Source organism: Perca flavescens, chromosome 15 (assembly GCF_004354835.1).
Source record: "Perca flavescens isolate YP-PL-M2 chromosome 15, PFLA_1.0, whole genome shotgun sequence".
Taxonomy (NCBI): Eukaryota; Metazoa; Chordata; class Actinopteri; order Perciformes; family Percidae; genus Perca; species Perca flavescens.
In genome coordinates, this window is record NC_041345.1 from 26,057,774 (window position 1) to 26,075,021 (window position 17,248).

The 17,248-nt window shown below is 42.0% G+C and overlaps 1 protein-coding gene across 1 annotated transcript; it reads right to left on the reverse strand.

Moving 5' to 3' along the window:
* Nucleotides 1-975: 975 nt before the first annotated feature.
* Nucleotides 976-17,002, reverse strand: LOC114570088 (transmembrane protein 106A). The gene is made up of 8 exons (XM_028600300.1): nt 16,831-17,002; nt 10,445-10,624; nt 9,200-9,263; nt 7,221-7,374; nt 6,393-6,533; nt 4,610-4,653; nt 3,324-3,377; nt 976-1,372 (listed from the first exon to the last, which is right to left on the reverse strand). The coding sequence occupies exons 2-8, from the start codon at nt 10,620-10,622 to the stop codon at nt 1,252-1,254; spliced, it is 756 nt and encodes a 251-aa protein (XP_028456101.1). The 5' UTR covers nt 10,623-10,624; nt 16,831-17,002; the 3' UTR covers nt 976-1,251.
* Between the last annotated feature and the right edge of the window lie 246 nt (nt 17,003-17,248).

The following is a 17,248-nucleotide window of genomic DNA, read 5'->3' on the forward strand; positions in this document are numbered from 1 at the left end:
GTTATTGGGGAAAACTGATCTGGTGAGACCTTGACACTTTTTCTCTGTAACTTCCCTATAATTAATTACATAAACTTTTGCAATATATCACTTTAACCACCTCTGTGTTCTCTGTGCTTCTGTGTTTGTATATTGAGTCCTAAAGCGCATCAATGGAGAGGTCAGAAAATCTCTATAACAAGATGCTCCATATTCATGCGCCATCTTGAAATACGTTAGCCAGTAAGGGACAACCAGGACATACTGCTCCGCCTTTCGTGTTGTCGCTGTCACATGATAAACTCACAGGGTGCTGCTAATGCTGCTAATGGGTATCATAGCATCCCAGGCACGCATTCAAAATCCAAGTTTCAGGAACAGGAGTTTCCTTCTTCGCCCAGAAAAAGAAAAAAGGATATTGAAAAGAGCAAGAGACTTGGCTTTTTGAAGCATGAAGGCTACCGTAGCTGTAATACGTACTTTGGAACTGCGTGGTGCGAGAGAGTTGATTGCGATGTATGATCTCAACGCTAGACGGGAGAAATTCCTACACATTGGACCTTTAAATGCTTTAAGCAATTATTTCATAAAACTGACACTTTAAACATAATACACAGTCAAAAAATATTATTAAATAAAAACAAAAAATAGCTTCCTGAAGTCTTAACATGGCAACAGTGTGTTTGGAGGTGTCTGCTTACAGAGCTGTAGCCGAGCCAAAGTAGCATACTTTTTAATTCATTAACTAAAATAAAACACTAATACAGATAATCTGCTAATTGCCAAATATCGGCCCCAATAATTGGCCAGGCCGATAATTGGTCAATACCTGTAAAGTACCTTACTTTTTCCGCTCATGTAACAATTACAAAACATAGTTAAGCAATATTAGATGCTCTTGCAGTTATTAAATATGGCTTTTCAGACAGTTTTCAACACAAACGACCACAACTTTTTCACATAACCGATAACTTTCAATAACAAAAGCTCGGGGGCATTTCTTATCCAACATTCATACTGTCACAGTATCCTCGCTGCTTTAACCTTGCCGTTGGCCTTTTATCGACATCCAATCAACGTCAATTTTCTTTCTGGGTTTAGTTCACTGTACAAGGTAGAGTAGGTAGAGATGGTGAGAGTGGTGCACTTGTACCTATCCTTCCCTCACAATAGGATGGGGTATAAATAGTCCATTCTTCATTTAGACACTCAGATTCATCTTTCCTTTCCATCCATTCCATCCATCCATCCATCCATCCATCCATCCATCCATCAGGGTGGTGGAGGCTGCACACTGTGTGGTACGGTGCTGTTTGCTCCACAGTCGATGTACTCGTACGTCTCCAGGGAGAGCTGCTCATAGTGGGCCAGGTAGTACACGGTCATAGACATCCTGCAGGAGAAGGAAGAAAAAACATAGCAGAATTCTAGTGATTATAGGAGCGCACGTGAGCAATTCATTGAATCCAAATAAAACCTGGAAACGATTAAGTGTTTTCTTGAAAGAACAATCAACGGCCAAGTATTTTGTGGACCAATTTGTGAAGGGTGGAGCTTCTACAGAGGGAACATGCGGGACAGGGTACCTAGGACTGAGGCAGGTGGTGAAGCCCAGAAGGAGGAAAGGACTGAGACATGTCTGGGAGGGTGATAGCAAAGGTGCAACTCAACTTTTGGTATGCATGCGTATCGTGAGTTTGCTAGTGGTACCATTGTTCTGTGTATATGATACCGTCTTGTCATTTGCGTTCGGTTTCTGTTTTGTTTTTTTTCAGCAGCTCCAGCAGGGGACCCCAAACTTCCCTTTCCCGAGTCACATTAGCCAGCTCTGACTGGGGGACCCCGAGGCGTTCCCAGGCCAGGGTGGAGATATAATCCCCCCACCGCCACAAATATTCACTAGAGCACCAAATGTAGATTCATCCGCCACTGAAAATAGCCCCGAACCAATGCACTATTTCCTCCTAAAAAAAACTACAGTGACGAGCTTCTTTAGGAAATTACCGAACCTCTTTCAAAAAATGAAATTATATGTGTGATGTGTTTTCAAAGACTCATGTCTTCAGCAGAAAGTATTGAGAGAACACATTGTTGGTTTACTTCAACATTCTTTCACAAGGCATGTAAATAAGACTTACAAAGAAAGTGTGTGTGTATACTCAGTATGTACTAAGCAACCATTTATGTTGTTAACACGGCTCCCTTTCCTTACGCATCAAAGAAGCAGCAACAGTGTTCAAAGTTCAAAGTAGTGAAATGTGACAGCTTTCAAACTGTTCCTGAATGCTGCATGGAGTAACAAAGTTGGTATTTGAAGTATAATAAAAAGGCAAACTGATGTTTTTTTCTTTCCCAGTCAGTCTGAAGTACGGGACTGAAGCTCTGTGGAGGATTGTTTTATCTGTTCACTAAGAGTTGCATGAACTTTGGCTTCACAGCACAAACTGGGGCAGAAGTTATTCCTCGGTTCTCTGGCAGTAGTCTCAGCACTGAGAACAGTGACACTTAACTGGCCTTTAGAATGATACTGAAGTGGAAACATGGAGAATATTCATATTGTTTAAGAGTTTTGATTGGACAGTTCTTACAGGAGGTCCTTTAAAAAGACCCTAAACCTGATTGGTGCATTTATGTAGGATACAAATTTTAGTTCTTAAATAAATCTTGTGATGCACATACTGGGTGTCTTCGGTCTTTCTGCCACTTGAACAAGGGCCTCAGCCTCCAAAGCCGGTGGAGTAGCTCCGATGTAAACTGTATTTATATAGCGCTTTTCTAGTCTTAACAACTACTCAAAAGGGCTTTTACATAGTACAGGAACCATTCACACATCTTTACACACCGATGGCGCAGCATCAGGAGCAATATGGGGTTTTCAGTGTCTCGCCAAAGGACACTTCGACATGGGACTGCAGGGCCAGGGATCGAACCACCAACCTTACGATTTTTAGGCGACCGCTCTTACCACCTGAGTCACAGCTCCGATGTATATTTTTGCTTGCTGGCTCTGGAGGCTGTGTGCACTGCCAGACCAAAAATAGCAGCCAGTAGAATGCGGATGGCGAGTGTGGGCGACACTAAGAGGCTCTGGGCACTGTGGGTCTGGCTCCTCCTTAAGCGTGATTTATGCTTCTGCGTTAAATCAACGCCGTGGCTACGTACGTAGGTATGTGGAGACACGGACCCTACGCTGTAGCCTGACGTGCACCTCTCAAAACGTTTAACTACACGTCGCGTAGGCAGCGCTCCAACTGTTTGGTATTTTCCTGACCTTGAAATAGTCTTTGCGTGTGGTATTCTGGTGCCCGGTACCCTGACACATATGAACATATGAAAATACTTACTGTAAGTGCAGATACAGAATGTGGACCGGCAAGGAAGCTTTCCTGCAGTAGTTCCTGCAGAGAAAAAGAGTGGGAAAAACAGCTAATGAGTGGTGGTGCCAAAACAAATGGCATAGTACAGTATTTATACAACACAATAATCACACCATTCCAGGGGTTGATGCATATACTGTATAAGCGAAGCCAAAACATCTCGCTCGCCCCCTGGTGGCTGGCTGCAGTATAGGTCATAAACGCCACCCCCCTATTTTGAAATAATCAACATTTTGCTATAACGATACATCACAATATTGGTCTAACTATGAATACAAAATGCCCGTGAAAAGGTTAAGTGCAGCTTTTCTCTCTTTATTCACTGCATGTTCAAACTGTTAGAAAACAGCACACTTCTGCAACACCAGTTCTTCAGTCTGTATATTAAAATTACAGAACCACAGAGCAACTATGGGACCAGACTTAGGACATCTGTTATTTTCCTCAAACTGATGTCCGAGAGCTTCTTCCTCTTCGGCTGGTTAACTTACGTTCAAGTTCCCCTCGTTCATGTGTTGAGCGCCTCCTCGAGGAGCCGACAAGTAGCAACAGGGAAATCTATTTAGAGCGCTTTATTCTATTTAAAAAAATCCATATGTGGCACCAGCATATCTCTTCTCATATCGCAAGAAAAAGGACAACAATATATATTGCCAATATTTTGTCCCACAAGTGTGCAGCATACATGTGTAATTCAAAACCAAGAACTCCATTTGATCTTGTAAACAGAGATGGAATACACTTGGATGTAAAGGAAATGTTTTACAACGTCTATCAAATTGAAATTAACATTTAGTTTTCTCAAATCAAAGGGTTGACAAAAATAATGAACTCTTCAAAACTCACTTTTCCTTTCTCTTTTCAGACCAAAGATGCTTACAGGGGTTAGGCTAAGTGATTCTCTTCAACGCGTTTCCCCTCTTTTTCATTGTTTCATTTCATTGTTTTCACTCGGTGGTTTCTGTGACATGAGAAATACTTGGACCAACGTGGACCAGTACACACTCCCCGTACACACTGCTGTAAATATGTGGCCACATGCGGCCTAGACCAGCTCCAAATGTGGTCTGAGTAATCAGATCTCAATGAGTCCTGGGTGCATTCACACCTGTCCTCGGAGCTGTCAGATTACATAGTTTCAATACCAGGTCAAAACAGGCCCTGCGCCACAATTTGCTGTTATTTCGAAAGATGTGCCTGAGAGAATTTTACAAATCAGGAAGAAGATACAGTAAGTAAGAATGGCAGCTCACCTCAGGTCAGGGTCTTTCAGCCTGATGGGGATCACAAAGGAGTACTGGAAGGAAGGAAAAAGGCAAAAGCAAATCATTCCCATGCCTCACCCCACAAGTCTTTACACTGGCCACAAGTTATTTCACAATTACTTCAAAATCAGAAGTTTTCTGTGTTCTATATTTTCCTGTCTCTACAGACAATAATGTGCCACCTTTCACCGTGTAAAGTGTATGATAAAGGCTAATGCTGATGAGAGTCTAGATTATTCGTATTGTCCACAAATCCTACGACAAGACCCAAACCAATTATGTTAGTCCATCTCTGTGGTAGAAATGTATTAGATATGAAGGAATGTGAGATTTGTGCAAGACCTAGGAGATGTTCCAACTCAACATAGATGAGATCCAGGGTTACACCCCCCCCGATTGGTGGTTGGCTGTGCATGCAGAGACCTGCATGTCACACACTAGCAACTTAAGTGTTCTTGTATCCAAGAACACTTAAATCAGTATAAATGACGTTATAAGACAAAGACTTCTGTTGGAGATTAGTGTTACGTTTCCAGCGTCGCGGCTCCGAACCCTAACGTTAGTTGGGATAGACGCTTTGTTTCTTTAGGCCAATATTAGCTTTAGCCTGGCTGGTAGAAGCTTTCTGGCAACTCTGCGGTGAAAAATGGCCGGGAGACGTTGCAATAACATTGCATTGGTACTTTTCTACACACGGGAGAGCCTCACTTCCCATAAAAAAAAAAAAAAAAACCTTTCGGACTAACTTTACGTCACATCCACACGTTGGCCACATGGCCACCTGTCTTATCTCGGCCGATAACAATCATAAAAAAGAGACCGGTGAAAGATTACTTTTCTTTGCTGGACGGCGCTTACGGCGGAGAGCCAAGTGGCACGTCACTAAATCGATAAGACTGCCGGGTTCTAGAAAAGTGTGCCTGACAATGCCTGGAACATTGTGGCAAGTCCACGACTGTCCACGGAACGCGGAAAGTACGTCCGACTCTCCCGGACCATACCACTGATATTTTAGAGCCATGGTCAAGGCCATAGATTCTAACTCGCACAAACTTCAGTCAAATATAGGACCATTGTGTCAGGCAGACTAGACTAACATATTCTGCCCCTGCACTCTCTCTGCTACTAGGGGATGGAGAGGGGGGATGACTTTGCTGAAGGAAGACTTTGCTGAAAGCCAGGCTCTCTTTTTCAGGAGTTCCCCGTTCACACTCATGTTATGCTCCATTGCATAGAGGCACATTCTCACTTTTGTCATATTTGTTTAATGCTCTTTTGCATTATTCCATTTGCACAAACCGTATATAGACTCTGTACTACACTCAGTATTTTTACTTGGACTATTGTAATGCCTACTTAGACATTACATTGCACTAACTGTTTATTAGACCTGTGTTTTTGGTAGATTCTTCACTGTATTTTGTTATGTTTATATTTTGCGTATTTAATGTGTAAGTTTATGTTGCCTCGCACCTTTATGCTTCGTCTTGGCCAGGTCGTCGTTGCGCATGATAATTTGTTCTGAAATCGGCCTACCTGGTTAATTAAAAGGTTGAATTAAAAAAAAAAAAAAAAAAAAAAACAGTTCCACACGCACACCTGGAAGCTGCCCAGGACACCCAGTCGGATCGGATGGCAACTGAGCAGCTCCGCTGGAGCAGTTGGGGGGTTTAGTGCCTTGCTTATGTTTTAAGAGAGAGTATAGCGTATAGTGGTCCATCCCTAGATGAGACTACGCATGTGTTCCTGTGAGGTTGGGAAGATGTCTCACCATTATGATGGATAGAGGTTTGAGAGAGGTGACGTTCTCAATGGAAACTGTTCCCACCACCATTTCGAAGTTCAGGGCCTGTACCGTCAGATTGTAGGCGTACACCGTCGCAAAGTTGTGGTTGGTGATGTTCAGCACATTCTACAAGGAAACACAGTTGGGATTTTAGAACACATAATTCATCGGCCTCAAATGAGAAAAAAAAAGTGACATTGCTACTACAAGAAATAACAATGAAAGAAATGACGACTCATTCAATCAATCCTTCCGTGACAAGATGGAGGACGTGTCTCCCGCGTCCTCCCACTGTGCAAAAGTGAAGCCAAATTTTCCCGGACACAGGAGCTGCCTTCTTGTAATCTTGCAGCCAGAATCTGCGCGGTAACGATTGGGTGGTGGAGCCGCGGTATCAAAGTCCCGCCCACACACTCGCCTGACCAATCGTCGCTCAATCCCAGCTGTCAATAATGACGTTTCACCCAGTTTTTATAGCATCAAATAAGTAATAAAAACCAAACTGATCAGAAAAATGAACACTTGAACAAACATCGGCGCGATCAGAACTACCTAAAATGACAGAAACCATCTTTGGAAAAAAAATTATTTGAAGTGTACTTAGATTTTTTTTAGTGTGGTACATGTCCCATGCATTAACGTTGAGGGGGCGGGGCTTATGAGCTATACTGCAGCCAGCCACCAGGGGGCGATGCAGATTTTTCGGCTTCACTTGTACAGTTTATACAACTGTCACTGGTCCATTCACACCTCTCACTTCTCTTTCCTCATCCATCCCAGCTTCCACTCCTCTTTCACTCTCCCTCTACCCACCGTGATGTTAATTTGGACGTAGTCGTCAGTGAAGTAAACGAAGGATGACTTGACGGCTACTGGAGAAAGGAGGACAGAGCGAGGAAACAGGAAGAACAACACCAAGGAGCTGACCAGGAGGCACACACCAACAGACACGGCAACGTAAAGCTTCCTGAGAGGGGAGGAAACACATCATCAAAACATTAGTGGTGGAAAAATAAAATAAAAATAAATTCATTTGTATGCATTGTGATGACGATTTTTTTTTTTTCTCAATCAATTCTTTTCCCTAGAATAGATATTTAATTATTCTTATTTTTTTACCAATGATTGACCTAAATATTTTCTGTTTCTACGTTACCGACTACACCATATCTGTTTCCAGCAAAACAGAGTGAAAGCAGAAAAAGTTGAAAATCCATGTTATGTTCTTCTTTACAAAGTAAATAAATGTCAGACTGACTGACTGTTGGCCGCTACACACCAACCAGACGGCCGACCGTCGGCAGAAAAGCCAGTTGGACTGATCAGTCTCCCCGAGTTGGTCAAAAGACTGCCTCGGAACACACTAAAGAGACGAGACCTAATGTGTCTCCATAACAGCAGGCGGCGCTAATCTGTATCATCGCCCAAAAAATTAAAACCGGCAGCTGATTGGACGAACGCGTCACGTGGGTCTGGCTGCTGCTTCCGGATTTTGGATTTTTCGCGTTCAGAATACAATCTCATATTGTAATACAATAGTTCACCGAAACGGGTTTCTGAAAACATTTTAAGCGAGAAATAGGCCGTGTCAGTGTAACAGATTTCCGTCAGATTTTGAGAAGCTCTAGTCACGCTCACCCCGCTTGCCATTTCCGGGTGAGTCCCGAGTGCCCTGTCTCCGACTGAGCATGTCAGGTCAGCCAAAAACGTACACCGACGGCTCCTCCGACGGACGACAGCACGGAACGGACTCGAGCCTCTGACCTCGCCAGACTGTGTGTGTGTGTGTGACTGCCTTCACATGTGATGTGCATTCTTCTTAGAAAACAGTTAGTTGTAAGAAATGCCTCATGATATATTGTCTCTAGAAGTGGATTATTCAACTTTTGTTTTTGTTAAGGAAGGAAAAGATAATCACAATACTTAATGCTATCGAATCGCAATACAAACCGAATCGGCACTCATGTATCGGGAAAGAATCGAATCGAGACAAAAGCATCACGTCCTACAGCCCTACAAAACATCATCAGTCCATTCCAGACCAACGAAACCGACTCAGAGTCACGTTCATGTTATAACGTGGAACCCAATCAGGCCAACACAGTGGCCCAGGTTAAACCCGTGTTGGTGGTCTATCTTTATGGTTCAACCATGCGTCAGCCTACCCTCCTTCAGGACTTCTGCAGCAAAAATAGGCTTCCGATGCTTTTCATGCTAGGCCTTTTTTAAAGTCCGTCACCCCTGGCAGGCTTGACGTCGGGAGACTTTGCTCTGGGCGTCTGGAGGTTAAGCTAAGATGAAGAAACTGTCTGGACCGAGTGTTACACAACAAAATGACATGCAGCAAAGGGCCGCAGGTCGAAGTTGAACCCGGGCCCGATGCGTCGAGGAGTAAACCTCTTTATATGGGCGCCTGCTCTACCAACTGAGCTATCCGGGGGCCCCTTTGGTAAATTACTCTTATTGGCTTTTTAATCACAAAAGGTTTTATTGCACGCACAGTAACAAGCAAAGTTGACGTTAACTCGAATAATATCTTCAATACTTCACCAGATGTCATTGTCTCCTCTGTAGCCTCTCTGCTCTGCTGTCCACACGGACAGCAGAGCAGAGACAGAAACAGAGAAGAGTCTGCATCCGTGAGCAAAAAAATGACATCAAAACCATATTGTCCTCTCTGCTAAGTTCACTTCCTGGGTTTGACCAGTGTCCACTGGTCTGATACATGTCTGCTGTCTGAATCTCTCCATAGATGTACAGTGCGATTGAGGTGCTGAGTATTTATTTCTCACGTGTGTCTGGGTCTCAGCCGCTGGTCATTACACGAGATGACAGCCACCAGCTTGCACTCCTGACCTGTAACACACATGGGACGTGGTTTCATATCAAGGATGATGTAGGAGCAGGTTTGATATTGTGAGAAGTTGGACCCTTTTAGGTTTGTGTTCAACTGCCAAAGTGAAATGCTAGTGTCAACGCCAAACCACAACAATAACGACGATATCCTACGTTAGTTCTTAAAAACCCGTTTTGGCATCAGGGTTTCATTTTGTGGAAGCGCTGGAGAATGAGCGATTTTGAGGCTGAAAAAACTCAGATATGCTGTCAATTTATCAGTCAAGCTCTATTTAAAAAGGACAATTCCGGCACAAAATGAACCTAGGGGTTAATAACACATATGTACCGAGTCCGATGTTTTCATGCTAATCGAATGAGTCTCTAGCTTTAAACAAGCTACCGCAAACCGGTGGTTAGCTGCTAACGCTAGCATTTGGGGCACATGGTAAATCGCTATTTTCTACCACTAAAAAGGCTGAAAATAGCACCACACTTCCATGGTAGCATAATGAGGGTCCCTACATGTTAACCGAAGCATTGAGAACTTTTTTAAGTGTACAGACAGTTTATTAAAAAGATAGATTAGAAAGTCATGAGCAGTAGAACGTCGAACGCCGTGCAACCAGAAACCGGTACCATAGCTCACACAACGTGTTCGTGATTCGTACGTAAAATGATTAAAAGAAAAGAAATGATCAATAGATTTAATAGTTTTTTGGAAAGGAGTTTTTAATATAAATAATTGTCGGTGCTGGTGCTCTAGGATAGAGTGTTCTTGAACTTCTTACCCCTAGATTTCACCAAGCGCGTCTGCGCGGTGTTCCGCGGCGCCACGGCCGCCGTCAGCAACCGCGGCCACTCGTGACAACTCATGTGATTCCACCAGCCGCCGACAAAGAGCGTCCCAGAAGCGCTTCTCCGCTCAAGCTAAAAAATATGCGGCGGGTTTATTTTTATAAGAGCCGCAAGGCGTTTAACAGGCCAGGAAGGAAGTGGAAGTTTAAATTTAAAAAAAAAAAAAAAAAAAAATCTGCAAATCAGGCAAGCAAATCGCTCCGCCCCCGAGACGCTCCCAGTGTGGTGTGACACATGGCGCAGGGTGTTCTGGGTTCAAGATAAAGCACTCCCCAGCACCCTGCCAGAGAAAGACATCCTTATTCCCCCTTATTAGAGTGTGTGAGTGCGAGTGTGTGTGTTACCTCTGGGTATACGTCCAGTACCCTGGCAGGTGGGACAGTGCGCCGTCTCTCCAGAGCTCCGTCTCCTGTTGTCATCCTTGTCAATTATAGGCCGGCTGTCACTGTCCTGGCCACTGCCACTGTGCTGTGACCCCGCCCCCCCGCTGCCATCATCACACTTGCTGGGACCCCGCCCCATAGCTGTAGAGACACGACAAAACATTTCAGTTACTAGTCAAGTAAAAAATGAAGCATACGCGTTAAGTTCTGGCAGGTCACGGAGTCAAGCTCGGCTACGATCTCAGCTCATAGCTGACGGCTCCTAAGCCAGCACACACCAGCTGACGGCTCAGCTGATTCCCTCTTGTGATTGGATTTCCCAAATAGCGCGCTCTATTTAAACTGCTTTTCCCAGCCTACCTTGCTGCATCTGTGCTAGCGCATGCAACCCACCTCCACCCCAGGCTCCTCCTTTTAAATCCATGCTGTCAGACTTAATCTGCTCTGTTCTGTACCCTATGGGGATCCTGCACTGCTGCTCTCCCCGCTTAAGGCTTTCCATACATGCACATGGAAGGGCAGGGGGGTGTGCTCTCCCTGCCTCATGCTTTCCACGTATGGACGTGGATAAGCGGGGATGCCCCAGAACAGAGCCATACCGCCAGATACAAAGTGGTCCTGACTGAGCTGGTTTTAAGAAAATCTTGTCATCATCATAAGTAGACAGTTCTTATTACAGGTGCCAATGCCCCGAGAACACATCAAGGACTCATTAACATCCGATCACTCAGACCACATTTGGGGGTGGTCAATTGAACAATCACCAGCAACAGCTGAAAGGTGCTGAAAGTTATTGAACAAGGCACAGGATGTTGCAGTGGTGGCATGACCAATCTGGAGTTTTATTTCATTTATTTTGGTTGTAAAGAAGGATTCAAAAACTGCTCACAGATCATTGGGGTGGCTTCAGTCTCTTGGCTTAGGAGGGTTGTTAACGGTTTTGAAAAGAATTCTGGGGTTGTGATATTGGAGAAACAGGAAGACCAGGGGCCCGTTTCAGGAAGGAGGTTTAACAAACTCTGAGTCTAACCCTGATTTACCTGGAGATGGAAAACTGAGTTCCAGAACAGCTGATTCGAGTTGGTTTAATCAACTCGGAGTAAGTGTGGGCCAGACATTAGCTTCCTCTGAACTTTGGAATGTGTGCTTGCATGGAATCAGGACTGTGGCTTGTGTCCCCCATCACTTACACTGAAGTCACTTTTCGAAGGGATCTCGTATGTTCCAGTATGGACAGGAGGAAAAATCTTTACACGATCACCTGACTATTGTTTTAGGACAGACTGGAAGAATGTAACCTGTCCTTTGGATTGACACGTTCAGCAATTACATATGGGTGGAATGTTCTGGTGTCCACAAACTTTTACCGATGCAGTGTGTAAAAGGTCTGCTACAACTAATAGGATGAGAAAGGATGAACTATGTGCCTCTGCATGTATATTTGCATATTTGTGGTCAGAAAATGGTTGACTAAACTTAAATGAAAGAGGAAAGAGGACATTAGGATCTAAAAGCTATCCAGGCACTCAGGAAGAGCACTTAGCCTTGCAGCCAATTTTGTCCAGTGGCCACTGCTACGAAAAATCCTCCTGCGGCAAAAAAAAGGATTACATATTCTGAATTTTTAATCCATGGACTTTTTCATATTTGAAAGACTTCCCCCTAGCCGAGAAAAGCAATTTGAAAACCTGCAACGTCACCACAATGTAGAAAAGAGAGAAACGCCACCTTGTGCCAATATGTGTAAATAAAAAGCAGAATATTGCTATTATCAGTGCATTTACATGTAACAGAGCGGTAGGTGTGAGTGTATGTTAGAGACGGAAATGGAAATTAAATTATTTGAATGAAACTAAAATGATGGCTTAATGTATGATAAGGGTATTGGACTATGTGGTAGAATTTCTAATCCCAATAGGTGAGATCTGAAATATATGTATTCAACCATAGGGCTGGGCAATATGGAGAAAATCAGATATCGCGATATTCTTGTCCTAATACCTTGATATTGTGGCGATATAGGGTTATATACAATTGGTGCTTTAACAAAATATCTTCACAATGAGATTTTAGATAAATTATCTTCAGTGATGTAGATATAATGACTAATTTGGTAAAGGTAAAAATAACACAAGAGCTAGAACAGTCTGGTAACAGACATTTTCTCATTATTTTTCTCAAAATATCACGACTCCTCCAAATGTCAGAGAACACGGATATATTTTGAATGTGCACAAAATTTTGAGCAGAAATCTTGCTCAAACACATCTGAAATATTACAGTCCTTGGGGTTTATTAACTCATTAAAATGGGGGGACTGATTGCTAGTATTTAGACCCTATTTTGGTCTCAACTACACACCTGTAAAGCAGGCACGGCGTTATGGGTGGGCCTGACGGGCCTAGGCCCACCCACTTTTCAACAGGCCCACCCAAAACATTTCCTCAAAAAACATTAATTAATTAATATATTATAATTTGGTGAAGAATTATTAAAAATCGGAAAATAATCTCATAATTTGTGCTAAAATTGTCTAAATGTTTAGTTTTCAAAAACAATTTAAAAAAACTGATCATGTTTTTTTTTATGTTTCTGCGCAAGTTCAGCAGACAGTGAGGTTCGGATCGGATGTAGCTTGTAGGTATGCTAGGCTAGGTTAGCTCCCAGTGATCTGAGAGTGTGAAAATCAATTCCAGTAAAGGACAAGGTTGCAACAGTCGTTGTTTAGGTACCTTAAACGTGCACGAACGGTCGCAGAGTCATCGCGGCAACCAGGAGATGAAGGAGAGCTGAGATCCACAACGCCGAGCACATCTTTGTCTCGGACACCGCAGGATGTGCCTAGCGCGGCCAGCGCGGTTGGCGCGACCAGCGCCGGTGCTATAGCTATTGCCTCTGCCTCGCGAGTGGATGAGATAGCCCCTATGGATATAGTCCTGTGGATCGGTCTTCCGTGGATGAGCCCGCAACTCAACCAGTGCTAAAGTATCCGGTCACTTCTTCTGCTGAGTTTAATTGTGTAGGACCGCCAGAGGATAACAGTAAGGTATGTGGCTACTCTGCCTACTGTATTATGTCGTTATATGAGATATATGGATTAAAATAATCAATTCATGGAATTCATGAAATCATGGCAGATAAAGTGTGTAGCTTTAATTTTAATTACGTACAATTTGCTGAAGTTATGGCCCTGTTAATGTCTCTTCCAACACATGGTAGTCCAGGCACAGACAACTTAGACAGCATAGTATTGAACAAAACTGCTGAATATATTGCTGCACCGTTGTGTTATATATTTAATCAGTGCATAGCGAGTGGGATTTATCCATCTTTGTGGAAGGAAGGAAAAATTATTCCATTAATAAAAGACAATCGATTACCTTATAATGGGCATAACTGTAGACCTATAAGTATTCTGCCTGCACTCAGTAAAATATTGGAAAAGATCATTCATACACAAATTTTTAATTATTTCCAGAATAATAATTTGATGACTATGTTTCAGCACGCATATAGAAAGGCAGATTCGACCAGTACAGCTCTTACACAAATGACCGATGGATGGCTTAGAAGTATGGATAATTCTGATATAGTTGGTGTGGTCATGTTGGACTTCAGTGCTGCTTTTGATGTAATTGATCATCATATTTTAATTGATAAATTAGAGAACTACGGATTTTCTCCCTCTGCTGTTACATTAATGAAAAGTTATCTTTCATATAGAACTCAGCGGGTTTTTTATAATGGTTCTTTATCTAATTGCAAAAGTTTAGTTTGTGGTTTACCACAAGGAAGTTGCTTGGGTCCTCTTTTGTTTTCGGTTTTTATTAACGATTTGCCCTTAACTGTTAAAAAAGCATCAATGACAATGTTTGCAGATGACTCGACTGTTTACTATGTTTCAGATTCATGTGATAAAATGAATCATGTTCTGTCTAGAGAATTGGATTCGGTGTATAAGTGGGTTAGTGGAAACAAATTAGCATTAAATATATCCAAAACAAATAGTAAGATCATCGGATCAAAACAAAAATTTATGCTAGGATCGGAATTAAAGTTACAAATAGCCGGACAAAGAATACAACAAGTAGAAAAGGCTAAACTGTTAGGTTTGGTTATTGATAGTAGTCTCTCATGGACAGAACACATAAATATGATTGTTAACAGAATAGGATGTGGCATTGCAATAACAAAAAAATGTTGTCAATATGTAAATCAGGAAACTTTAAAAATAGTAACAGAGTCATTAATATTATGTCATTTGTCATATTGCACCGAGGTGTGGTCCTCTGCAACTAAAAAGGACTTAACTAAAATTCAGGTCGCGCAAAATAAAGCAGCGAGACTTGTACTGGGCTGCTCAATTAAAACAAGTAGAGATCAGATGTATTCCACTCTTTCATGGCTCACTTTACACCAAAGAATAACAGTTACTTTAGGTACTATGATATATAACACATTGACAATGAAAATGCAGATTACTCAGTTTAATCAATTAGTGTATTGCAACTCCGTGCATAATCATAACACTAGAAAGGCAAATACTGGTCATATAACAATCCCTTATCCAAAAACTAATTTTATGATAAAAACTGTCCTGTAATAGAGCTATTGTCATCTGGAATAACATTCCTATTGAAGTTCGTCAGCTTTGTAATAAGCAGTCATTTAAAATAAATCTTAGATGTTTTGTGTTGATGTAGGTTTTTATGTTTTTATTAAAGTAATTATATTAATATTGTATTAATATTTAGTCATACTATGAATGGAAACTAGATTGTATATATGTATGTGTTTGTGTATGTATGTATAGATATGAAATGTGTATATGCGATTTTGTTATGATTGAAATGTGTATATTGTTGTAATGTAATTTTTTTTAGAATGGACCCCAGGGAGACTAGCTGATTGCATAGACTTTCAGCTAATGGGATCCTCAATAAATAAACAAATTCATAACCCGCTACAGAAGCTGCAGGCGCAGTTCTATTTCTATAACAGCTTGTTACTGTTGTCAAGTTGTTTTTCCCTCATGGTTTTCTCTTGTTATGGCCAATAATGCTTTGATTTATTTATTTTTGTTAAACATGTTTTTAACATGAATCATCACACTAAAGTAAGGAAATAACTTGAGTCTTGTTTTACATGACAGTTGACGTTGTCAATGAACACGTTCTGTGGCCGAGTATTGATTGAAACTGTCGGGCAGTTTTGTTGATCTGTATATTGTTGAAAACTTAAAACAGTTGAAAAGAATTGTGAAATATTCGGCCTCATGTTATACGAGCAGAACTAAACTATGTTTGGGGAAATATTAGATTCCTGACCACTTTTACAGTCTAGAGGCCTTAGGTTAGGAGAGATGCGCTATAGCACAGCCAGGTATGGTGCATAATGGAGATTCCAAAGCGCTCTTCTTTTGGGCAGAACCAAGAAGAGCGATCGCGGATAGGTCCGTCCTTTGCACCGAAACTTTTTACAATGCAACAACATATAAATAGCATCAAGCTTTTACAATCTTTATCATGTAAGCACATATAATATAACATTATATTAGCCAGTCATTTTTATTAGGTTAAACAGGGATTTGATAACGTTTTTAATTTAAGGCCCACCCACAATTGGTCTGGCCCATCCAAAACTGGAATCCTGGCGCGCGCGCGCACACACACACACACACACACACACACACACACACACACACACACACCCTGATTACAATATCCAAAATCTAAGACGATATCTAGTCTCGTATCACGATATCATTATAATGTCGATATATTGACTTTTAAGTATTTATTTAGGCTATAACGCACAGTACAAGTCCTGCATTCACATGTTTAGCTACTTCGAGTGAAAAGAGAGGCATTGTATCAGCCCAACGTCTTTAGCTGTGTATATATCTATGCTAGCGAGCTACATGTAACGTTACTTAACGTCTGTTTAAGGTGGAGCTTTCAACTCTAAAACAATGCTAAAGAGTTCGGCCCGTTTGGAACGGACACGTTTTGAACGGGTAAATATGTTGTAAAGTCTGATAGCCACAATAAGAAAGGATTTCCTGTGGCGTTCTTTAAGTCTCATTTAACGAGTTAGCATGAAATGAGTTATCAAAACATGGTTACTTGTGTATTTGTTGTCAATTGCGCACAGAAGAAATAAGGTCCCCCTTTAGACGTCATGTTATGTTATGTAGCTAGCCTTTACGTTACAGGGATTTGGATCGGTGTTTTGAAACGTTAGTCTACAGTCGCAACAAGCTATTCATGTCGTACTTTCATTTCCGCCTCTCTCCAGATGTTCCTCAGTAGCTAGTTGGATAGTGTCACTGGGTGCTGAAAGCTTACCTAGCCGCTGAGCTTCGGGTTTTTTAAATGTTGACAGCGTCCTTAGTTCCAGTCGTGTCTGCTGGGAATCAACGAGGTCTTCTTGTTGGCTAACATTTGGTGATGCAGGTGGCTGTTTATTGTTGTTACACGCCTCCTCCGTCTGTCCACACGGAAGACAACACACAAACACTTCCTGTCGGAACTTTCAAAGTAAATCTCTTTGATATCGCTTTTCAGCAGTGGTTGTCAAACGGGGGTACGCGTACCCCTAGGGGTACTTTGGAGGAGTTTTTTCTGCTGTCTTTTTTTCTTCGAAGTTTTTGTCTTTTTTTCCCGCTTTTTCAAAGTTTTTGTCACTTTTTTCAAAGTTTGTCGCTTATTTGAATTTGTTGTCACTTTTGTCGCCCTGGTGTTGCCTTCCTTCTTTCTACTGTTT